The following is a 22920-nucleotide window of genomic DNA, read 5'->3' on the forward strand; positions in this document are numbered from 1 at the left end:
AAAAAAAAAAAAAAAAAAAAAAAAACAAGACCCACCATCCGGTTCAACAGTTCAACCGTTAAAGTTTAAGACCAGAAAAAGCAAAGAAACAAAAAAGAAGGGCAAGATCCACGAAATTAAAACCGTACCCCGGTCCCTCGCTTCGACCGAATCTTCAGTCCTTCCAAGACCTCTTTTTTCCTTATTCTTTGAACACCTTCCCTGCGCCAACATTAGCTGCCGTTCCAAGACAAAGAGGCTTAATGGATGCCAGTCGAGAGCCGCCGGACGAGGATCCTCTGCATTGGACTAGGCGGATAGATAGATTCGGGGATGTTTAAATGAGGTATGAATCCGGGATCGTCCAGTTGGTGTGACGTGGGGGTGGTGGGGGGGTAAGGGAAGGGATTTGCATGTATGTTGCGTGGTGAAGCTATTCGCTGGAAACGAAATCTATATTTGTAGAAGTACCGGGGTAGCATGACTGCGCTGCGGCTGAACTTGGTGTGTGTGTGTGCGCGTATGTATGTCTCAGACCTGACTCGTGCCTTGCAGCCTGACTATCGACTGGGATGTGGTGGTGGTGGTGGTCCTAAGTTCGAATGACCAATTCCCAGATTTTACCTTTATCTTCCCTTGTACACATACACACACACACACACACACACACACACACACACACATCTTGGATGTCTCACCCGCGGGACCGAGATCGAGCGTTGAACGACACTAGCCTCCGATCCTTTAATTAACGAACAGGGTCATCATATATGTCAGGATGTGCATCCTAATGGGGTTATACTGACTCCTTCCCAAAACAGATCATATCGAGGGTGCAGTGTATACCAATCGGTTAGTAGTACTGTATATATGAAGCTCCAAAAGAAAAAAAAAAAAGAAGGAAGCCGCCCTCTGGCCGCAATTGGACATGTTTATCAGTCTCGTGGAATGTCTTGCTCGGTTTCATGTATAGTCTCGGTCAGTATAGTTCATTGACCCTGGTGATTTTCTTTGTCAGATGGAGAAGAAACCTGTCGTTGTACTTGGTTTTCTTCCCCCTGGGACCCTGTCTACTACTATACTTACTATATCTACTATAACTACCAGTATAACTACAAGTATATTTTCGTATATGTAATGCATGTCTCATCTCAAAACTGAAATCCATCTCGACAGACAAAAAGAAAACGAAAAAAGACCGGTACATATACTGTTCGACTCCGGATTTCATGCAAGCCACGCTCTTATACTATCGACGAGAACGGCTTAGAGTGATCTTCATCCTGCATATTGGTACACGATCTGGCAAATTAAAGCAAAACCCAAAAGAACAAGGTATAAAGAGAAAATATAAAAAAAAAAAAATAACAGGCAACACCAATTCATTATACATCGATAACGCCTTAATTTAACAGACTTTCTTGGGACGCAAAAGAAACTTAAGAGAAAAAAAAAATAAAAGAAGGGGGAACCTAACCATTAACTTAACTTGACAGCTGTGCTAAACTAAATGCCGACATTGCCGCGGAGGTAAAAAAAAGGTTAGTATTCCTCTTGCAGGCCAAATGTTTGCCTAAACGCTTGAGCGTAAATTTAAGATTCCCGGAGTTTGGGGCACTGGCGACGTCCCGATTGGTCTGGGCGCGTTGAAGGTGTTGCCTGAGATCTGGAGGCTGGAATTAAGGCCGCCACGTTGAGTGAGACATGGTTCTTTGTCGGGGTTTGCAGGGAGACGAGGCTGTCAAGGCTGATAGAGATAGTACACTCTGGGCTATTTCCTCGGAAGGTTGGAGGAGCGAAGTTAGGGCTTGCTGCTTGGCAGGTTTGGAATTGTCCTGGAACTTTTTGGCGGTATGCTAACAAGCTTTTCCACACCAATGACGAGGCTTGCGGCGATTGCTGCTTTTACGGGTCTATAGTCCGCCTCTAGTATGCAGGCCGTTGGGGCTTCATGCGGCCGCATTGGTCGGACACCAGACATGCAGAGAAAAGCGGTCAACGCTGGAGTTATTATTAGCCTATTGACGAAATCAATGCGGCGAGTATCGCCATTTGATGTCATGTTCTTTACTGGAGACGGTGACTCCGAGTGAGCCCTCGGAACAGCCTCAATCCGATCTAGCTCAAACATCCAGTAACCCAAGGATGGAAATAGCACCCAAGGTGAAAGAATGACTGGACTGCCGTGTCTTCTCGCGTCTCTGACCACTCACAGGTATAGTACAACTTCTCAACATCTTCCATCCACCCCTTTGGTGACCATGTTACGCCGCAATCGCTAACGATGTTCAGGATGGAGTCATGATTTGCTAGTGCTTTTCCCTTTCTCGCTCATATAGTCGCTCGGAAGTCCAGACCGGGTGCAGTAACCACAGGTTGAGCATCAGTGTGGCAATGGCGAAGAGACATTACCCAACAATGACTACATGACACTCGTGGAGGTGACGGAGTGTCCGGAATGTGTGGATATTATTATCAATCTTTGACTGCCGAGGCTGCTTGGGAGTGTCTTGTGTCTCGTACTGAGATCCAACCAGCATGTCTGGTTTTCGTCTTCTTGCGTGGACGTGCACAAATGCAAGCCATTGTGTAATCATCGCAGGCGAATTGCTTGAGCGGTCAGGGCCTTCTTGTGGGAGCGTCGGGCATGAACGACCGCCTATTCGTTCCGCATCTGATAACTGATCAGGTGGCTCTGAGTCGGACTGTGCATCGCAGGGTATTTGGAATAAAGGCGAGACAGTGTGAAGGAGAGTGCGATTGTCAGCCTCGCTCAACTGGCTGTGTAATATGAGTGTTTCGGGTGAGGGACAGAGGCGATTGTATATGCGGTGTAATTGGGTTTGTCTCTCGTTCCTAGACGGTCTTGGGAATGACAAGGAGAGGTCACTTGAATAATGGCGGGGGGTTTGAACGTGTCAATGTTTACACAAGTTATGTTGGGAAAGTCGAATGTAAGGTCACCAGTAGATGAGCCTTGTCTATGCTATAATGGATGTCTACTATTATGTTCAACTTTGCTCCTCGTCGGAGTCGTAATCATCCTCGACAATGGGGAACGTCAACAGAGCGGCAATGCCTCCCAGGCCATCCAGTCTCCTGCCACTCTCATGGTCTGAGCTGAGCACGCGAACCTCTCCACCTTCCACGTCCCGCACGCGGTCAACCAGTGATACCCACCGTTTACGCTCGGCCACGTCCTGGGACCGGAACAGGCGATTGGAGATAATGAGCACGCCACCACCACGGCCCACGGCGCCCTGGTCAACTGCCGATTCGACCTCGCGCGGACCGTACGTCGCCTTGTTGGTCTCTTTCCGAAGTTGCTCCTGGAAGTCGTCCATGAGCTTAGTTTCACGGGCATACTTGGTGTCGGCGAGGATCGTTTTGACGGAGGGTGACTGTAGAACTTCCGCCAGGGAATGTAGGTACCCGGAGGCGGAGTGAACGACCACAATGCTCGGGAGTAGACGCTTCAGAGCGGGTGTGGTGGTCGCTGCGACGGATTGGATGTGCTTTTGGAACCCGGCGGCAACGAAACCAGGCGATGCAAGGAGGACGGGCCGGACGGACTCGTTGCTGGTGAGAGACGTAGAGCTGGTGTTGAATTCTATCTGGCGAAGAAGGGTGTCTAGCGTGACTTGGTAGAATTTCGTCAATCCCTGACTAAGTTAGCAGGGCCGTCGGCGTAGGGTGATAAAAAGAAAGAGAATATCGAGCGCACCTTGTCATGATCGCTGCCCCCTTGTCGTTTCCGCGGAACTGACATTTCAACCTTCTGCTTCAGAATCGTCTGAAACTGCCCAATAAAGCATATATGAGCCAGACCCTCCTGCATAACAACGGCCACAGCCTCCGCCCTCCGTTTCCCGCCCTCATCAACCGCATCTTTAAGCATCTGGATGGCGATACTATCCCATCCCACCCCCTCGCCGTCGGAGCCGATTTCCTTTTCAAGCGTAAAGTTGCGATTCAACTCCAGATCTAGCGTATGGTGCTGGCCAACCTTGGTGTGCTGCGTCTCGTTCACAATCTGTCCACTCACATGCAGCTGGGAAAGCTGGGGATCGAAATCTAGAGATTTGACCCGGATCTCGAGCGTCAGGTGGACGCGAGCGGACGTCGTAGACCCGGTCTCTTGGGTCGTGGTAACACGGCGAATGGCACTGGCGCGAAGAAGGTCGCCAGGTCGAATTAGGTTGTATGCATGCCACTGAAGGAATTTGCTCAGCAATAGGGTCGATGCGATCGCTTAAAGGTCCAAATGATTACCATGTCTTCGGGCTCTTCAGGGCACAGAGTGACTGTGCCCGAGCCGTTCAGCTCGACCTTGTTCTTGATCAAGCGCATTTTGCGCGTGGGGAGCTGCAGGAGAGGGTAGGAGTCGGCTGGGGAGGTTAGATGTTATATCGGAACTTAAGTGGGTTGGTCTTCGAATGAGTGAATTTCTTTCGCGATGGCGAGCGACTGTTCTTCCTTCGGCTTGATAGACTTCTATTCAGGTGAGCATAGACGTAATGGATAATGATGGCAATCTGAGCGCAGGAATTATGTAGAGGTTCGTTGTTTAGCCTGGCTCCCCGCGAGTGTTGGCGGAGAGAAAGATAGAAAGACGGCGTTTTGCATCATCGGCGTCCAAGGTGCGGGACACGCCCTAGAGCGGTCTAGCGTTGATCTAGCGTTATCGATAAGATTGATATGCCCAAACCATACATAAGCCCTAATCTAGACAAGGCTACATGCATACTCCAAGTCTCCAAGTAGCTTCTAGAAGACTAAGTCGATAGTCTCCCTTTAGGTAGTAGCCATAAGCCAAGGATTTATTTTCCGCGGGTGCCTGAAAAACACCCCCTGGCGTGGTATCATTTTCCGTGCACATCCCTAAAAGGCCTAACAGCCGAATTCGGTCTTCCGTTTTAGAGCAGCCCCACGTTGATGTTATCCACACGACGCCATGAGAGCTAATTTACTCGTCAGGGCCGCTGATCCAGCCGGAAGTGGAAGACTGTGGAATAAATAACGGAGCGAGGGACCCGGTGAACGTCTGCTGTTCCGTTGTCTGCCCTGTTACATCTACCCCTCCAAACTGTCTGCTGGGCAAAGGTGACTTGTTAGCATTCATACAAGACAGAAAAACAGAAAATATCACGGCCACACCAACATTATGGCTCCGCTATCGCTTCAGTCGACCCATAAGTTGGTCTCGGGATATGAGATCCCTGTCGTTGGTTTCGGTGTAAGTCGCAGCCAGATGGACCTTGACTGAAGAGGATGATTCTGACAACTATAATTCGATTTTAGGTTTACCAAACGTAAGTGTCTTAAGGCTACATTTCGATCTAAACAGAGTAAATGGCATCGATACTGACATGTCGGCGTAGTCCGCCTGATATCACAGAGAAGGTGACCCTGAAGGCCTTGGAAACTGGCTATCGCCATGTAAGGTGTTTTTGTTCAGCATTGATTGAACAATGGAATTAACTGGACACCACAGGTCGACAGCGCCAAGTACTATGCGAACGAAGCTGAATGTGCCGAGGCTATCCGCAAGTCGGGTATCGACCGTTCCAAGATCTTCTACACAACCAAGGTCCCCGTCAGCCACATGTCCTACGAAAAGGCTAAAGAGGCTATCGAAGCTAGTCTTGCGGATGCAGCTGGAATCGGCTATATCGACCTGTAATCACTATCCCTAGTCCCATATGAAAGCCAGACAACTAACACCGACAAGGGTGCTACTCCACGCTCCCTTTGGAGGTAAAGAGGGTCGCCTTGGCGCCTGGCGCGCTCTGGTAGAAGCTCAGAAGACCGGCAAGGTCCGTTCCATCGGAGTTTCCAACTACGGTATCCACCACCTCAACGAATTGGAGGAATACATCAACAGCGGAGTGGGTGGTCAGATCTCAGTTGGCCAATACGAAATCCACCCCTGGTGCCCGAGAGAAGACATTGTCGATTGGCTGAAGAAGCGCAACATTGTTGTTGAAGCGTATTCGCCTTTAGTGCAGGCCACTCGTATGAACGAGCCCGTTTTGCAGAGTCTAGTCAAGAAGCACAACAAGACTCCTGCTCAGGTCTTGATCCGGTGGAGCTTGCAGAAGGTATGTTTTCCTTTATTGTCAGAGTTTCTATGCGATGTATTGACCCGGTTCCAGGGCTATGTCCCTCTCCCCAAGTCCGTGACCGAGTCGCGTATCATCGAGAACACGCAGGTATTCGACTTTGAGCTATCGGAAGAGGACATGGAGAGCTTGAAGACAGGGGTGGATGCACCTGTTTGCTGGGATCCCGCCAGGGACTCCCGCCTTTGATATCCAGGCTAATATGCGGAGATTGGGATGAGCATAGGTTCTTCCAAAAGTCTAAAACCTTAAGTTGGAACTAAGCCAAATCAATGATAAATGAACTAGAAATTATTTATATTATGAAACTTCATTTCTGTACGTTGGAGAGGATCAGAGCTCGGATAGCCAAGAGCGCAGGAAGATAACAAGCTCCCGTGAATTCGGTCACAGATAAACCGCCGTTTCGGCACAACTTAATGCCGTCCGCAAGACGCCTACAGCTTCCGTTTACGGACCTTAACAACATGGTGATCAACAAAAGGCTTTTGTTACTTTCTCAGCCAAAATACTCCATGAGCATCTCCAATGTCTGCCTATATTTCACCAGTCTCAAGGGACGTAACGCCTAGTATATACCTCTATTTCCGCCCTAGGTCAAGATGCCTGCATCGCCGAAACGTATCGTCCTAGAGAAATCGCGAACTGTCCGTCGTCGATATCAACGCAGCAACAAACGTCTCAAGTTCACAGCATCTCAGATCGCGCGAATAGAACGGGATGAAGAACGCGAGCGCAAAGCGCAGAAGCTTCGGGAGAGGGAGAAGAAGCGCATAGCCAACAAGAAAAAGAAGGCCGAGAAAGAATTGAAGGCTCGCGAAGAACGACGACGACTTGGTATACCCGATCCCGATGCACCCACCGTTCCGTCGAGCCAACCGTCGCTATTCAATTTTCTTAAGAAGGGCCCTCAAGTCCCTGCGGAGCAAGAGACGACATGTGAAGATACGGAGCCTGATACTGTAAGCACGGAAGTGGATACTAGCGAGGGCTTGAACTCGGAGGAGGATGAATCAGACGACGCGGAAGCTGTCAGTCTAGAAGTTAGCATCGACAGTGTTGGTGGAGCTACAGAACCTCACGAGGTCAATTGCGGACAGAGAGATGACGACGAATTTTCCGACTGCTCTATCTTCGACGATGAAGACATTATCAAGGAAGCTGAAATTGTCGCGGTCTCGCAGGGTACTGCTCATGCAGAGCCGGAGAAAAAGGAGCACAAAGATCAAGTAGCTCCGCCAGCCCCGATCAGTTTACCAGCAGGGGAATCCTTCCGAGATGATACAGCTATTTTGTTGGAAGAATTTGCTGATGAACTCGATACCGACGAGGAATTCGAACAGGAATTGCTCCGGCTCGATGCAGGATGACATAGAGACTCACTTAGTGCTGTGAGTACAAGGAGTATTGTATTCTTTAGCACGGCAATCTTCCCTGCGGAAGCGTCTGGCTTCCTTTTCTGATCTCGGGCCCGCTTAGCGCCGCTTGTTGCTCCATGAGTAACTAGACGCATGAAATGAACAGCATCGACATACGTGCGCTGAACAATCGTGGGGCAACCCGGAGCAGTGCAAGAGCGATTCAGGGCGATGCCCTGAACACCTGGCCCCTGTGATTGCCATCCACCTCATGCGCAATGGGTTCCATCTACGCTATCCTACTTGGCTAACCCTGCTTCTGCGGTACTTTTCAATATTGCCACCGTCAAGCACCTCCGTACAACCGTTCTACGCTATCTAGACCATCGATTCTTGTGTCCCAAGGTCTTGGAATTTTGGTAGCAAGAATATAGATATCGCAAATCCCGACGAGGTTGAAGGTTAGCCAATCTATTTGACTAGCTTCGCAGAGATATTGGAGAACCTGTGCCTCTTGATGCGCTATAGAGACCCAATGACAATTACCTGTCTACATATCACTTTCATTGTGCCACCTGAAAGCTAATTCAGCAATACTAAAATATTGGATATTATCTTTGGACACCTGCACGGGGCGGAGGCTCATGCCAAGGTTCGCTACACGTCTGTGATGCAACTTTTCCACGTCGTTATAGCGTCATAAATGCTGGGAGACCTCCGATTCGATCGATTATGTGAACTTTGTCGCTGTTGATCTATAACCCAACCAAGTCACGCATGTTATAAGCTCTATATTCAACTTAAGAGACTTGAGCCGAAACTGAACCACAAAGGCGTGGTCAAGTCCTTTTTGGTTTCCAGGATATATTATTTGACACGAGGACTTCCGATGAGCACAAATGGAGCCCCATGCCAGGGTACTGGGTCTGCGAATATCTCGCTAGGAACTGTATTATAACATCGAAAACTTTAGGTATTGAATGTGCTTCTATATTCGCTGATATTAGCTAACCTGCGAGATGACAGGGATATGTAGTGTTAGCTAATGCTGGCGTCTATAGTTAGTAGAAAACCAACACTATCCGACCCGACGGGCGACGATCCGCAGCGCTATCCGAGCGCCCCGCGTCGGCTAGGCCATTTAGCAACGAAGCACGGATTTACTCCGCTGCCATCCCGACGGATATACTGGGAATCAGATGCAATTAACATCGTCATATAGCAGCCCTACTGCCCGAACTAGTAGTCGTCTACTATCTAATTAAGTAAAATCCGATTGATATCTTCACCTCCTAATTTCAATACTACAATCCCATCCCTCACCCCCCACACACAGCAACCATGCCCTCCCTCATCATAAACAACCACCACCTCCACTACGCCGACTCACACCCCAACGGCGCCCCAGAACAAGGCCACACCATCGTCTTCATCCACGGCCTGGGCTCCTCCCAAAACTACTACTTCCCCATCCTCCCGCATCTAACCAACCACCGCTGCATAACAATCGACACATATGGCTCCGCCCGCTCAACCTACATGGGACAACCGATCTCCATCGCCTCCATCGCCGCAGATGTAATCGGCGTCCTAGACGCACTCAGCATCCCCAAAGCCGTGGCCGTCGGCCACTCAATGGGCGGCCTCGTCGTCACCCTGCTTGGCGCCCAGTATGCAGACCGCATAAAGGCAGTGGTAGCTATTGGCCCGACACATCCTTCCTCGACGCTCACGACGGTGATGAACAAGAGGAGCGAGACTGTTTCCGAAGGTACCCTACACTCCACTACTCTCCCAACCCATCCCACCAACACATTCTCTGCAATATCACTAACACACCCCCAAAAGCCGGCATGGAACCAATGGCCAACACCATCCCATACCAAGCAACCGGATCCGGGACCTCAGCGCTCACGAAGTCGTTCGTCCGGGAACTGATCCTCGGGCAGAACCCCGAGGGCTACGCCGCGCTTTGTCGGGCCATTGCTGCAGCGCCCGTGATCGATTATTCGGCTGTCCGGGCGCCGTTCTTGCTTATTGCCGGCGAGGAGGATAAGTCTGCGCCGTTGGAGGGCTGTCGGGTTATTTTTGACGGCGTGGCCAGTGAGAAGAAGAGCTTGGAGGTGCTGCAGAAGGTGGGTCATTGGCATTGTGTTGAGGCGCCGGAGGCTGTGGGGGGTTTGATTGCGCGGTTTGTTGGGGGGGTTGGCTTGTAGGGATTTAGAGGATTTTAATTAATTCAGTTGTTGGGGCGGATATTAGACATTTCTTGCTTCTTAATGGATGTATATGTTTATATACATATGTGTGTGGTTGATGTGCATACAATGTATAAACAGGACCATACCAAATCATACTGAAGAAAGCCAATTAAGATCACAAATCTCTCATCATAATTTGACTAAAACAAGCTTCCAGAATGCTAAAATTGAAGGAAAAAGGTATATACAAAATTCATTAATCAAGAGACAATAATGTTCATACACCATTGGTGCTGCTCGGCTGAGCCGGCACCAATTTCACATCATAATTCAGCTCAAGACCAGCTTGAGAGTCGCCCTCGCGGGGAACAAAGTCCACGATCAGCGAGTCCTTGACGGCGAAGACAGAGTCATTGGTTAGGTATTGGTCTTTGCGGTCGAAGATCTGCGTGGTGAGGGGCTTGTAGCCGTCGTGAGTAGCCTGTACACTTGTTAGCTTGGTCCTTGATACGAGCAAAAAGCGAATAGCAAATATAGACTCACAATGATGTGGATATGAGCAGGTCTGAACGGATGTCTGTCCATCAGCTTGAGCAGCTTCCCTGCCGGTCCTACATTCAACACAGATCAGCATTCAAACACTCCCTCCCAAACCACCCGGGACAAAAGTGAAACGTACCATCATCGGGAACAGGATACGGCGTGGGTCGCAAGCAGTAGAAGTAATACCGGCCCTCCTCGTCCGTCTTGAACTTTCCGCGGAGGTTGAACTCCTCCTGGTTCGGGTCCTGCTGCTCGTACAACCCATTCGTCGCCGCCTGCCACACCTCCACGGTGGCGCCCACCAGCGGCTTCTTGGTGGTGAAATCGATCACGCGGCCATGCATGAAAGCCATCTCGCCATCTGGGACCCCCTTGACGATGTTCGCGCCGTTCTTGCGGTAGGGAGTGTCGGCGCGGAAGAATGGACCCAGGATGGCAGTTGCGGTGGGAGCGTCTTCGGCCTCTTCGGCGAGTTTGAAGGTGATTTCGTCGACGAGGCTTGAATTTCATAGTCAGTATATATATAAATATATTTATTTGTGGTGTCAAAGAGGTAGTCGTGATCGATAAAGATATTGCATGTGTATAGTCACAGGGAAACGTACGATTCTAACCCAATCACGTCGCAGACTAGCTGTCCCTCGTTCCGCTTGTCGTTGCTCATTTGACCGGCCCAGTTCATCAACTGGACACCGGCCATCCATTCGTCGACAGTGACCTCGTTCTCGCGCGCAAAGTCATGGACATGGCGGATCAGACTGGTCATCAACTGGCGGAACCGGGGCTCGGTCTTGGGGCCCATGGCGTTGACAACATTGTCGGTGAAATTGGGGTCGAATCGGTGGGTGGCCATGTTGGCTTTTTTTTTTTTTTCTGTCTCTATATTTTCCCTTGTTCGTGTGGATGTTATTTCCGAGATGCTAGAGTTTTGTATATGTCTGGTTGAGATAAATCGAGGTATACTTCAGGATGAGGGGTAGGAGGGGTAGATACAAAACAAGGAACTATAAAACAGGATAAGTTTCCAAAGAGCACAAACAGTCTTTTATATCAGAGTCTATTCACCGCCATGATTTGAAATGCTAGCCTTCCGGACGGCCTTTGCTGGCGAGACCCCGCAAATCGATCCGGCGGAACTAATGGACGAAGGTCGAGTTGCATGAGAACTCCAGCGGATACTGGCATCGGAATGGCCCAATGGACCGTATGATCGCCCGTCGGAAAGCGCACAAGGCGCATCCGATCCCCCGCAACTCGATCGGATGTCGGATAGGGATGCGCGGTGATTGGTCCGGGGTTGGGCTTCCCCGCAGGACCTTATGCGACGTATCGGGACAAGCAACAACACCGATAATGTCCGCGTGGAATCTTAGTATAGTATATGCAAAGCCGTTGATGCAGTATATTCATGGCTGCGTAGTAGTAGCTTCCTTCTTCTGATTCGCATTCCGTCTCCCCTTAGGATTTCCCTGCTTCACCAACTCCTCCGGCAACGCCTGGACCTCCTTCCCACCCTCCCAGATCTTCCCCAGCCCATGCTTCCTCTCAACCACCACATCAAAGAACTCCACCGGAACAACACCCTTACCACCCTCCACCGCCATTCCTTCACTCAAAATAACCCCGTTCTCACTCCTCCAAAACGGACACCCAGCTGCCAGCGCCTTCCGCAAATCAATGTAGATAAGCAACTGCGCATCCCGACGCATTCCCGAGATGACCTTCTCCCCGTGATCCCCTGTAACTTCCTTTGTCCGCTGCGCCCCCTGTTCAAGCGCAGACTGCACGGACGGCCCCGTAGCAAAATGCACCTGATTCCGCCCCATGCTCCTCAACCCGCCCGAGGCCAGAATCGCCGGCCAAGCAGCATGGAACGTCCCATGCACAACGGTATCAGGTAACTTGGCCTCATCATCCAGCGACAGCTTCTCCAAAAACGAAGCCGCATCCACACTCTTAATACTGTGTCCCTGCGTCGCACGGATCAAGAAATGCGCCGGGTCGGGGTCCGACTCGGACACCGCGAGGGCCGTCTCCGTCGCGGAATCCTGCCCCGCGCTTGTCGTCGGGATGCCATCTTCTGTAGCGGCTTCCGTGGAGGTCGACTGCTGGGCCTGGGCCTCAGCGGAGGGGACATGTAGAAGGGCGAAGCGCTTTTTGTCCGAGGTTGCGACGGCGGCCACGATTTCGGGGAAGGTAACTTTGAGGGATTTGAGTTTGCGCCAGGCGAGCTGTAGCCAGTGTTAGATTTAAGATCCAGGAATGTAGATCTGTTGTTTCTGGTGTAGTGAATTAGTGGGGGGGGTGGGTTGGGAGAACGTGAGGGCGTGACATACCACGTCTGCGACGTTCGCGTAGCCTTGCGCGTCCAGCTTCAGGCCTTCTTTTTCGGCGGCGTGTCGGAGCAGCAGACTTAGGGCTTTGGAGACAGTTACGTCGCGGCCCCCGTGGGGCTTGCCTCTGCGTTGTTGGCCCATGATCCTTGGCCAGGCAGGTAGACGTTGGAGATGGTGTCGGAGGGGTTTAATTGTGGGCTGCTGTTTATTTTATTCTGCACGCTAGTTTCTAGGGTGCGGAGGGTTAGTCTTATTGGAAACGTATTTGAGGGGTAATGATTGGATACATGACTCACAGGGATTGTATTTACTCAATCGTTGCGAATGAGTCTTTGTGAGTCATGTACAATATGCAGTGTGAGTCGTTCTAGAAGAAATTCCGTGTTTCCTATTTTTCTTTCTGACATCATCTGCGGGCGATCAACCTTAGGAGTGGGGCATCCAGGCAGAATTCCCAATCTATACATTTCATCTTAAATTAGGTTATTATTCTAGATTTAGCAGTAGAACCTATTGCTCACTATGGTTATAAAATGATCAACATCAATTCTCTACATAATGGGTATAATCAGAAACAACGTCCAAGCCTTCCTCCACCGTAGCCCATGCCCCAGAGTTAAAAATAATGGAAAATTGAGAGGTAAGATCAGCACTTCACCGATCACAGATACAATTGCATTCCGCAACCGGGCAGACCCTATGCTTCATGAACCACTCTTGGGCATGGTGCGCATGGAATCCATGGTTACAGTTGATACAGAATACGATGAATCGTCGCATCATCTCCGCTTGGGTAGGCTTTCCGGCCTGTTGTCCAGCGTCAGCGGCGAGGCACGCTTTCGACATCGGGTCTGGGGATCCCAGCCAAAAGGTACAGACGCCACATCGGGGCATGTGCCGACCGCAGCGTGGACAAACCATTCCAGACATTGCCGACGTGCCCAGGGGATTCCCAGTCGTGGGGTGGACGACCTCGCCCGTGGTAGAGGGTGAAAGCTGAGAAGAGGCATCGTGTTGGGTAAGTGGCCGCGTACAGTAATTGCAAGTCAGACTGACTTGTTGTCGCGGTGGCTCAATCAATTTTCTCCCGTCCCAGGTGACGGCGAATTTTCGAGAGCCGACATCGAACCGTGCCCGTTCCAGCTGTAGCTTCCAGGAATTAATCTGCCAACGGTACGTTTCGCGCCATGCTTCAAAGCGTGCCCTATTCGGGTTGTTATTAATGAATCGCGGGACGGCGTGGCTCATGGCAAGGACCGGTGTTTGCACATCGTTGAATTTCCTGATGTATGATTGAAAAAGGTCCATAGCGGACGGCCCCAGCCCTGTTAGCACGATGCCTTCAATATCTCCCTGAAGGATGGCCTCGGCAGTCATTTCGTTTAAATACTCGGTCAGCTCGTCGTCGGGCAGCCAACGCACAGCAACCTCAATTCGATACTTCAATGGAAGCGTGGTTTCCTGGATGACAGAGTTCCAGTCCCCTTTGCTCACAAGTGCCAAGATCGCTCGTGCATATGGATCTGTGAGCTCCTTGGCAATCTCCGCGCAGGTGTCCTCCCAATCCGGGTCAGTGTCACCTTTTGCCGCACCGGCAATGGCCATGGCAAGCAGCTTATGTGCTTGAGTGGGCTGGTGGCTTCGTAACGCTAAGTAGGCCAATTTAGCCTCATCCTGGAAGACAGCTAGAGCTGCTGCTTTAGTATGCTGACTGTCGGCTGACAATGTCTTGACGAGTTCTTCCAATTCACGGTGAGTCTGAGCTGCGCCGCAGAGTCGGAGACAAAGCCTGCGATGCTCTGGATAATCTGTCTCACAGCCCCTGGTCTCCGGGAGATTCAGTTGTTCTCGAACCAGATTGACGATGACCTTACTGATATCAGGTCTGGCATCGGGTTCGAGGTGCCGAGTGTCCAAGGTTTCGCCTGCAGCACGTCAGTTATGTACTGTGGGGAAACAACCCACATCCTGGGCAGATGTAATACACACCTAGATCATTGTTCCAAATGTCATACACTCCCACAAAATTCAGATCCAGGCCGTTTGCAACCATTGAGTCATTAGACGAGTCATTGCGCGCGCCTTTTAGAATATTAGTATATGTGTGTCATAGTATTCAATATTCAACTCACGTTGGATCCAACCCCAGAAGCCTTGTAGGCGAGGATCATCGGCTAGTATCTTCCGGTTTTGGGCTGCATCAAATAGATATCCTTCTTTACAACGAAGTCTGTTGATGGTCAATAGGGTCAAAGCCTCCTCGGCTGTAATCGGATGGCCCGACGTTCCTAGAGATAGAGCACGTTCCCGAGCCTCACGGCTAGATAATGGCTTTGGGGGATGACTTTCACGCGATACTTCTGGAACATCATGGCTTGGTAGAATACGTCCACGGAGGTCTTCAACCACCTCAGAGACGCACAGCCCTTGACTAGGCATAGGGCCTATCGTTCGGAAATCTGCATCATCGCCAGATGTCCCGCGTATCAACAAGCCTTGGGAGGAGAGTCGCACAGGAGGTGACGGTGGTTTTGTTGTAATGATGTTGACCTGGCCATTGGCCGATAGCGTCAAGGCAGTAGGTTCATTGGAAGGACTCATATTAAGGAAATCGAAAGATACGATCCTTTCCGATTCCGGATAGCCCCGTGATGGATGATTGAATGGACTGGAAACATCCCGCACATACTTGGTGTATATCTGCTCTGGATAGTTCTTCGAAGATCCTTGACCCAAGGTCTCATCCACTGACGAGCGATACTCCTCGGATAAGTATTCTTTGACAACATCGTAAGTTTTGAAGTGGCCGGTATTCGCAAGAACTCCTAGACACCCCCTCTTCGTCCTCGAGAATCGCAGACTCCAGATGGTTGACTTCGGAGCGACAACATTCTTGAACTCAAGCGCAGGTCCCGGCTGTCCGGTCTCAAGAGTATTTGCTGGACCTACGCCAGGGGTTGTATATCGAGACCCTACACGTCGATCCCAGATACTGATAGTAGGATCATTAGAGGTAAGACACGATGCAATATAGTTCTCATCCAGCCAGTCAATCGCTAGAGCATGGACACACCGAGTCGGAAACTGTAGCGACGGATTGCCAGGGCCCTCTGTGCAAACCAATTAGACAACAGCGGCACGAAGAGTAGGAAACAACAAACCCACCTCGAAGATCATAAATTCTGACATACTGCCCCTTCACACCCGCCACTAATGTGTCAGGTTGATCCCTGAAGAACTTCACACTGGTGATCGGTTCCGAACTCGCCAGCTTCCTCAGTGGCTCCACAACCCCCTTCCCCCCTCTCATAGCGAGCCGCTGATTGACATCCCAGACATTGAGGCAAAAGTCATTCCGCACGCGATCCAGGCCAGCAGCCAGTAATCCATGCGTGCTGAATGCGACAGCGTTACAATACCGCTGGTGACGAATTGGAAACGAGAACGACTCCTGGGACTCGCTGCTCAAGCGCAGAATAGTGGCGTCTCCGGACGACTGGCCGACAGCGACGAGCGATTCATCAGCGGGCGACCAGTCGAAGGCCCGGAATGCCGGAACCTTGGTGTGAGCAGCAAGCACCTCATGGTCTAGGTTCTGGCCGTCGAAGGACGTCACCTTGCACAGGCGGAATGCCTTTCCTACCACATCCACCGAGAGAAAGCGCTGTTCCGCCGTGGTCGACGATGGCGACCAGCGAATGGCGGTCTCCATCTCTTTTCCTATTTCTTGTTTTGTGGTTTGGTTCGTCTTTTGTGTTCGACACGACCAGCCGACTTGGTCGCCTACCTAATCTAAGCGGGAAGTACCTATCTGCAGCGCCCAGCAGTGACCCATGCTCTTACCAGCTTGTGCAACTGGTAAGTCAAGCACCGGGCTGCATAGCGACAATTGCGAAATGCAATGTCAACGGGCAAAGTGGATTCGAGTTCCGGCGCACAGCCTCTGACGAGTATGAAACCTTCAATTCGATCCGCAGTCCCTGGGTTAAATGCGTACGGTACAAGCTAGGCGCGTCATTAAACACAGCCCAGCCCTGATTGGCTACTGTCGGAATCTGAAAGATTACTCGGGCCGACGGATGATCCGCCGGTATTTTTCTGTAGTTTCATCATTTTCTCTCCAGAGTCCCAAGAACAGAAACAAAGTTCACTCTCAACCGCCCATAATGCCCCGAGAGTACTCCAGATCACAGTCGCCCGTCTCCCGACCCTCCAGCGACAGGCATTACCGGGACCGTAGTGATCCTCCTAAACGCAAGCACAATTCCGACGAGGCATCGCACCAGTACTCTAGGAAGAAAGTTCAGCTGCCCAAGAAGGAACACCAGTACCCTTCCGTTAACGAATTGAAGAAGCGCATTCGCGATGTCAAACGTCTGTTGAACCGGGTGGATCTCCCAGCAGATGCGCGCATTGTGCAGGAGCGTGCCCTCGCGGGATATGAGAATGATCTGGAGGAGGAAGAGAACAGACGGGAGCGGTCGAAGATGATTAAGAAATACCACTTTGTTCGGTTCTTGGGTATGTTGCGCCTAGGGTCACGATGCTGCGCATTTCGTAGTTATAACTAATCTTTCCACCAAATGACAGATCGCAAAACCGCCTCAAAAGACGTCAAGCGCCTCGAACGTCGCGAAAAGGAGGTCACAGGCTCTGATCTAGACTCCGCAACCAAAGAAGAGAAACTCGCCGCTCTTGCGCAAAAGCTCCAAGTCGCTCGTGTCAATTTGAACTACACCATCTACTACCCTCTAGCGGAGAGATACGTCGCCCTGTACGCTGATGCGAAGAAGAAGAAGGATCAGGCGAAGGATGGAGATGATGATGAAGACGGCGATGCAAAATACATGCTTGTTCATGCGAATGCTGCTGATAAGCCGGCTATGTGGCACACCGTGGAGAAGTGTATGAAGGACGGAACCCTCGAACTTCTGCGCGACGGAAAGTTGAAGAACGGAGAACTCGGTGCTGAAGCAACGAAAAAGGCCAACTTGGAAAATAAGAAGGCCAGTGCTCGTGATTCTGCGCAGCACAAGGACACCACAAAGACTAGCGTCAAGCCGCAAAGAAGAGAGGACAAGAAAGGGAAGGACTCGAGAGGATCTTCTTCTAAGAACGATAGTCGCCATTTCCGGGCACGCCAGGCCTCACCTGATGATAATGGCGATGAGAGCGATGGGGGTTTCTTTGAGATGTAATCGCCATGGAGAGTAAACGGTGTATCAAGTATTGTGCATTTTCAGGAGTTGGTCCATGTCGGTTATTCGTCTTTAACATCCTTCAAGCTGTCTTTCAAAAAGCATCTTTTCTACGTCGTATGCGATACCCAACATCAAGACTGGGCCTCTGACCTGCTCAGTCCATTGTATGTACCTAGTGCAGTTACGCTATCACAATTGAGGACATGATTATAAAAGTAAGATCTTCATAAGAAAAGTTTCGAATCTAAGTGACCGCTAAAATCAACCCTAACCTAAACAACAGACTCCAGATCTCTCCGTCCCTTTCTAATGAATAGACCAAGAAATAGATATTCCAAAGGACTGAGGTGATTGCTATCAGGACGTCAAATATGTCCGGACTTCAATCGTACACCAAGCCAGTCAAAAAGTATGGTTGTGTGGATGCCATAGGGCCGGTGCGGGAGAGAGAAAGCCAGTACGAAACAAGTTCGCTATGGACTAAACTTTCAGCGTAGATAAGCATACTTATCCAACTGCTCACACAGATTCATCAATTCATGTCTCAGGGCATACTCTGTGCCGGAGATATGCAATTCAGTTCACCACATGGCCAGCATTGCTCGGCTGCCAATTTTTAGTTGAAAAGCACGATGGTAGACACATTCAACAAGGTTTCCAGAACCCCGTAACTGGAAGGAGTAGGTTTTCACACACAGAAACATCTTCACAGGCATGTCTGTGGATCCTTTGTGTTCAAAGTGAACTAAGGAAAAGAAGAAAAGTAAAGAATGACTTTCTCACATGACAAGACAGGAACTACCACTGTGTGCTCTCCTGCGTCTTCCCCCAAGGGCGGAGATGCCCCCGACACCATAGGTGTCATCACCTTCGTCGTCTGCATTGTAGATTCTCTCGGCTTCACGGGCCCGACGACGTCTTCTTCTAGCACCTGCACCTGCTGCGCCTGCTTCTTCTGTGGCCATCATGTAATCAGCCCATTTCCGATCTAAACGGTTTGCGGCAGCAAGATCTCCTCTCAAGACTCGCTTGTTATGCTCGTTCACGGTCATCTGCCAGCCATAGAAACACTTGAGCTGAATGATCTCGTTGGGGTATACCGAAGGCTGTGGTGGGGGCGTGATAGAGGATGTAATCATTGTCTTCGTATCTGTTGATTCGTTCGGTATGACGGTCTGCGCTACAACCGATATAGCTGATGTAGCTTGTAGCGACTTGCGAGAACGTGGGACATAGGCATTGCTTGAAAGAACCTCTTTTACACCAGCCCAAGTAACGTTGGCGCAGTCGAAGACAACCAAGCGCAAGCCAACACTAGGTAGGTCTTCACTGTAACCTCTCCTGCGGACACGGTAGCTGGCTTCCATCAAAGTAAGGTCGGAAACTCGAGTGTTATCCATCTCAACAGAGCGGAGAGAGTGGCAGTTCTTCATAACTTGAAGCATACCAGGGTCGCCGAGGGCTTCACAGTAACTAATATTGAGGTGTTCGAGGTGTTCGGCGCATGGCGCCTTTGCAATTTCTAGGAGGGTGCTGTTGGTGAGCCTTTCTATGTCCTCAATCTCGAGATGGGTTATGCGAGGCGTGGTACGGATAACAGCGATAACAGAGTCGTCACTAAGCTCGGGGCACTGGGAAAGCTGCAGGCCCTCGAGGTAGGGAACATTGTAGGCGAGACTCTTCACTCCATTATCCGTCAGCTCAATACATTGGTGCAGGTCCAGGTGTTTCAATCGCCGAGGAGGTACAATGGGTCGGTCGAGAAGCACATCCATTTCCGGATCAACACCATGCACGAGAATCTTTAAACACTCATCAGTAATATCAGTGCGACTGATAATCAGACGCTCCAAGGTATTTCGTTTGAATAATTCCAGCGCAAACTCCTCATCGTCAAAACCGCGAATTTCGCTGGCCCCAAGGTCTTTCAACTTCGGGCATTCCTTGATGATTCTCTTCAACCCATTTGTATTCACGCCCGAGCACCATGATACATTCAGAATTTCAAGCTGTGGACATGACTGAGCGATGATTTTCATGGCCGAATTCGTTACACTGCTCAACCCCGAGACATTGATGTACTCCAAACGAGGATTTCGTAGAAGGAAGTAGTGCATGGACGTCTTATCAATGCGGCATCCCTCCAGGGAGAAATTAACAACGTTCCGGCACAGGTCGGTGATGCGCTTGCCTTCGGACTTCCATTTGTCTCGTAACTGAACGCAACCACGGAGGTTAAGATCCCGGACGAATGGACCGCCGGATGCGATGATCTTCACGAGACCATCACTAGGAATATCGCGATAGTAATCTGTTGTGTCAATTGCAGACCACAACTGCCCATCAAAGCACATCTTGTTCCAGGCTTTGGAGACGACAGAGCAGCGGACAATTTCCCTGGGAGTCAGATAGCTAAAAATTAGCATTCTGAGCTCTCCGGGCATGCTTCCCCAGAAGTCAAAGGCCTTCTTGGGTTTCGGTGCGGGCTGAATGACAGCGGTTTCCTGGATCACATCGGTACTTCCTAGCGGCGACCCAAGGGACCCTGGTCTCAGCTCAGTTGGCAGGGGGACTGATATTGATTGAGCGGCATTTGGTGAGTCGGTCCCAACAAGGCGTATTCGAACATTCCCCTCATGTTCTTCTGCTGGGCCAGCCTGGCCAGAAGTCATTGGGCGCACATTCAATCCACCATAGAGTTGTGACGAGCTTCCGTTACCGAGACAAGGAGTGTATGCCGAATGTCCCAGCGAGATACAGGACAATGAAGCTTTTCCATCTCGGCGATAGCCAGTAGAATGGGCGCGGCCCCGTTTCAGACTGGGGCTCGATGAGATGCGTTGGAGGCTTTGTAACAGTTTATGTCGCCCTTTAAGTTTCGGAGGTTGATCCAAGGGTATCTGACCTGTTGAGGAGGCTGGACTCACCGGGGAGGCTACTCCAGATACAGGAGTAATCCTGTCGGTACATGTAGCAGCCATGGTGTAGCTGGTGTATAAAAATACCAGAGCCTCTTCAGTCCAGCCGGTATTCTGAATTCCTTCCGAACACTATCGAATTATCAAAAAATACCTCCGAAAATGTAAAACGTGAACAGTCAACTAAAATGAGGTTCTATTGATGGGCGCAAACTCGCGCAAGGACAACTCGTGATTTGGGTTTTAGATCGTGGTCATAGTGACGGTTTCAAGCCTGGTTCCCGAAGTATATTGTTTGAGTGCAATGGCAGCACGCGAGCCCGATGCCAACGCCAAAAAGTCCGTTCCAGCGGATATAAAGGCCGCGGGGGTGAAGCAAAGGGTGAGATGGACAGAGGAAAAGACAAATAAGAAAGGATGAGGGTCACCAAGAGAGAGGAAGAATGAAGGGACCGACAACGTTGTGGTTTTTCTCGGCTAAGATCTGTAAGAGTTGTACCATGGGACCTCTGGACCGCGTAACCCGGGGGGGGGGCTCGGTCAGTGCGGGAAACCCCAATGGGTGGACGTCGCCGTCGGAACTGAAGGGACAGAAAATCCTGGGACTGGATAGGCACGTCACTTGGGCATCATCCACAGAGTTGATAAACTGCGAAACGTTATCGAAAACGGACACTGTGATGCAAGAAGCGTGAAGAGAAGCAAAAAGGGGGAGAGAAACTGATCAGTTGGACAATTAAGTCGAGGATCTTGTACGGTCGGTGTGTCACTTCGGTCAGCCGACTTGACTGGCAGTTCTTTTACCATACGATTGAGCCACACTTCCCACTGCTAGTTTTCTACGTAGGTGGTAAGCCCGTTTCACACCCGACCTGTCAAAAACCCCTATAGATTACCCACCGTTTTCTGGGATTCTGACTGACAAGGCGTATGCATGAATACAGAGTACTGTACAGCACTCCGTACAGTTATGTTTCTCTCCGCCACCACAAGGCCCCTCCAGAGGCTTATCGGATCACTTATCGATTAACGATAACCCGAGACCTGCCCCACTTGGCGTCTCCATTCCATGCAAAGTGGGGGGCGCTTTTACATACAGTACTGGATTGGCAAACCTGTATTTTAAGATAGGAAATCCTCCACGATTAGTTAGGTGTGAGTCCTCCACAGTAAAAAGAAGGCAAAAGATGTCGCAATGTTTTGAGACATGATACAATTGAAATGAATTGTATAAGACAATAATCATTCCCGGAAGGCGACGATAATAACCTACATACCCAGGCAAGGAGTCATGCACCCCATCAGACCAGAAAATCCCTACCTCTCCTATAATCCAACATGTTCAGGCTACCCTGCTAGTTTGTACTAAAAACTGACAGCGCTCGGGCACTATTCCTGAATGCCGGTTAACCCATCCGTACCAGGAACACATCGGGTTGTATGGAAGAGTACCAGGTAAAACTCTCGAAGGCCACCTCCTAGGTACAAAGATCCAATAGGTGATTGATGTACCCACCCAACCACACTTCTTTACTAAAACAGCCTCCAGCATCCATCACTGTCGTACCCAATAACGCCTCAGTAAGACCGCAGCCCAGCACACCAGCCACGGTATACCATCAACCACAGTGGAGCAGCCAACAACACACTTGAGTGTCTTTAAATCTCTCAGTCTAAGATAGGAAAGAGGGAAAACTATCCGGCCCTCCACCAGGATGCGTGCCCATGGTACTGGATGTACATACATGGAGCACAACATCAATTCGATAGGAATACATCCCATCATCTACAATTTCACCGGTGAGAAAAATAAAAACCAGAGAAATGAGAAAAGAAAAAAAGTCTGTGGACATGGGGAACCACTCAGGTACTGTACGGTATAGAAAAGTATGTGCCTGGACCGAAGTGGATTGAAAGCCCATCTCTTGTTTGCCTCCCACATGGGCGAAGACAACGCCACCCTGCGGGGAATCTAACGGCGAAACCCTGCTTTCCGACCAAGTCATGTCCTCGTAACGATGCGGATTATTCCGAAATCAGAGTACGTATCAGTGAAGTTTGTCTCATTGTTGGGATGCCACTCCGGAGTACAGAGTACGTGTGGCTGAGACCCCCAGATAAAATCATCCAATAGTTGGATGTATTGGCTGCCAAGGTTTATGTTTAAATCGGTTTGTGATATTTACTGTAGGTCTGTTTTCTTTCTTTTTTTTTTCTCTGTCTTTACTTGATCTTATCTATTTGCGTACAGTAGCAGTATTT

At 50.1% G+C, this 22920-nt stretch overlaps 9 protein-coding genes across 9 annotated transcripts; 4 read left to right on the top strand and 5 right to left on the bottom strand.

Moving 5' to 3' along the window:
- Nucleotides 1-49: 49 nt before the first annotated feature.
- BDV37DRAFT_266842 (uncharacterized protein) lies at nt 50-451 on the bottom strand (the record flags this gene model as incomplete). The annotated part of the gene is made up of 1 exon (XM_032083956.1): nt 50-451. Exon 1 carries the CDS (start codon nt 211-213, stop codon nt 52-54), a length of 162 nt encoding a protein of 53 aa, XP_031934336.1. The 5' UTR covers nt 214-451.
- A 2459-nt stretch (nt 452-2910) lies between these two features.
- On the bottom strand, nt 2911-4562 carry BDV37DRAFT_75721 (putative translation factor pelota). Its single transcript, XM_032091174.1, has 3 exons — nt 4252-4562; nt 3704-4192; nt 2911-3641 (listed from the first exon to the last, which is right to left on the bottom strand). Exons 1-3 carry the CDS (start codon nt 4327-4329, stop codon nt 2991-2993), a joined length of 1218 nt encoding a protein of 405 aa, XP_031934337.1. The 5' UTR covers nt 4330-4562; the 3' UTR covers nt 2911-2990.
- A 511-nt stretch (nt 4563-5073) lies between these two features.
- On the top strand, nt 5074-6451 carry BDV37DRAFT_266850 (aldo/keto reductase family protein). Its single transcript, XM_032083957.1, has 6 exons — nt 5074-5215; nt 5281-5291; nt 5361-5418; nt 5474-5658; nt 5711-6080; nt 6135-6451. Exons 1-6 carry the CDS (start codon nt 5144-5146, stop codon nt 6288-6290), a joined length of 852 nt encoding a protein of 283 aa, XP_031934338.1. The 5' UTR covers nt 5074-5143; the 3' UTR covers nt 6291-6451.
- Nucleotides 6452-6595: 144 nt separating this feature from the next.
- Nucleotides 6596-7524, top strand: BDV37DRAFT_75743 (uncharacterized protein). The gene has a single exon (XM_032091175.1). It carries the CDS (start codon nt 6704-6706, stop codon nt 7469-7471), a length of 768 nt encoding a protein of 255 aa, XP_031934339.1. The 5' UTR covers nt 6596-6703; the 3' UTR covers nt 7472-7524.
- A 1276-nt stretch (nt 7525-8800) lies between these two features.
- On the top strand, nt 8801-9675 carry BDV37DRAFT_289784 (alpha/beta fold hydrolase; the record flags this gene model as incomplete). The annotated part of the gene is made up of 2 exons (XM_032088548.1): nt 8801-9230; nt 9308-9675. The coding sequence occupies 2 exons, from the start codon at nt 8801-8803 to the stop codon at nt 9673-9675; spliced, it is 798 nt and encodes a 265-aa protein (XP_031934340.1).
- Nucleotides 9676-10792: 1117 nt separating this feature from the next.
- BDV37DRAFT_277235 (uncharacterized protein) lies at nt 10793-16251 on the bottom strand (the record flags this gene model as incomplete). The annotated part of the gene is made up of 7 exons (XM_032085710.1): nt 10793-11093; nt 11686-12434; nt 12540-12684; nt 13252-14464; nt 14529-14621; nt 14672-15649; nt 15705-16251. The coding sequence occupies 7 exons, from the start codon at nt 16249-16251 to the stop codon at nt 10793-10795; spliced, it is 4026 nt and encodes a 1341-aa protein (XP_031934341.1).
- A 454-nt stretch (nt 16252-16705) lies between these two features.
- On the top strand, nt 16706-17737 carry BDV37DRAFT_277236 (Efg1 domain-containing protein; the record flags this gene model as incomplete). The annotated part of the gene is made up of 2 exons (XM_032085711.1): nt 16706-17060; nt 17130-17737. 2 exons carry the CDS (start codon nt 16706-16708, stop codon nt 17735-17737), a joined length of 963 nt encoding a protein of 320 aa, XP_031934342.1.
- Nucleotides 17738-18128: 391 nt separating this feature from the next.
- BDV37DRAFT_75753 (F-box domain protein) lies at nt 18129-20911 on the bottom strand. Its single transcript, XM_032091176.1, has one exon. It carries the CDS (start codon nt 20719-20721, stop codon nt 18520-18522), a length of 2202 nt encoding a protein of 733 aa, XP_031934343.1. The 5' UTR covers nt 20722-20911; the 3' UTR covers nt 18129-18519.
- A 1031-nt stretch (nt 20912-21942) lies between these two features.
- Nucleotides 21943-22873, bottom strand: BDV37DRAFT_266868 (uncharacterized protein). Its single transcript, XM_032083958.1, has 2 exons — nt 22208-22873; nt 21943-22157 (listed from the first exon to the last, which is right to left on the bottom strand). Exon 1 carries the CDS (start codon nt 22662-22664, stop codon nt 22332-22334), a length of 333 nt encoding a protein of 110 aa, XP_031934344.1. The 5' UTR covers nt 22665-22873; the 3' UTR covers nt 21943-22157; nt 22208-22331.
- Nucleotides 22874-22920: the final 47 nt, after the last annotated feature.

The sequence above is a fragment of the Aspergillus pseudonomiae genome (assembly GCF_009193645.1).
Source record: "Aspergillus pseudonomiae strain CBS 119388 unplaced genomic scaffold BDV37scaffold_195, whole genome shotgun sequence".
Taxonomy (NCBI): Eukaryota; Fungi; Ascomycota; class Eurotiomycetes; order Eurotiales; family Aspergillaceae; genus Aspergillus; species Aspergillus pseudonomiae.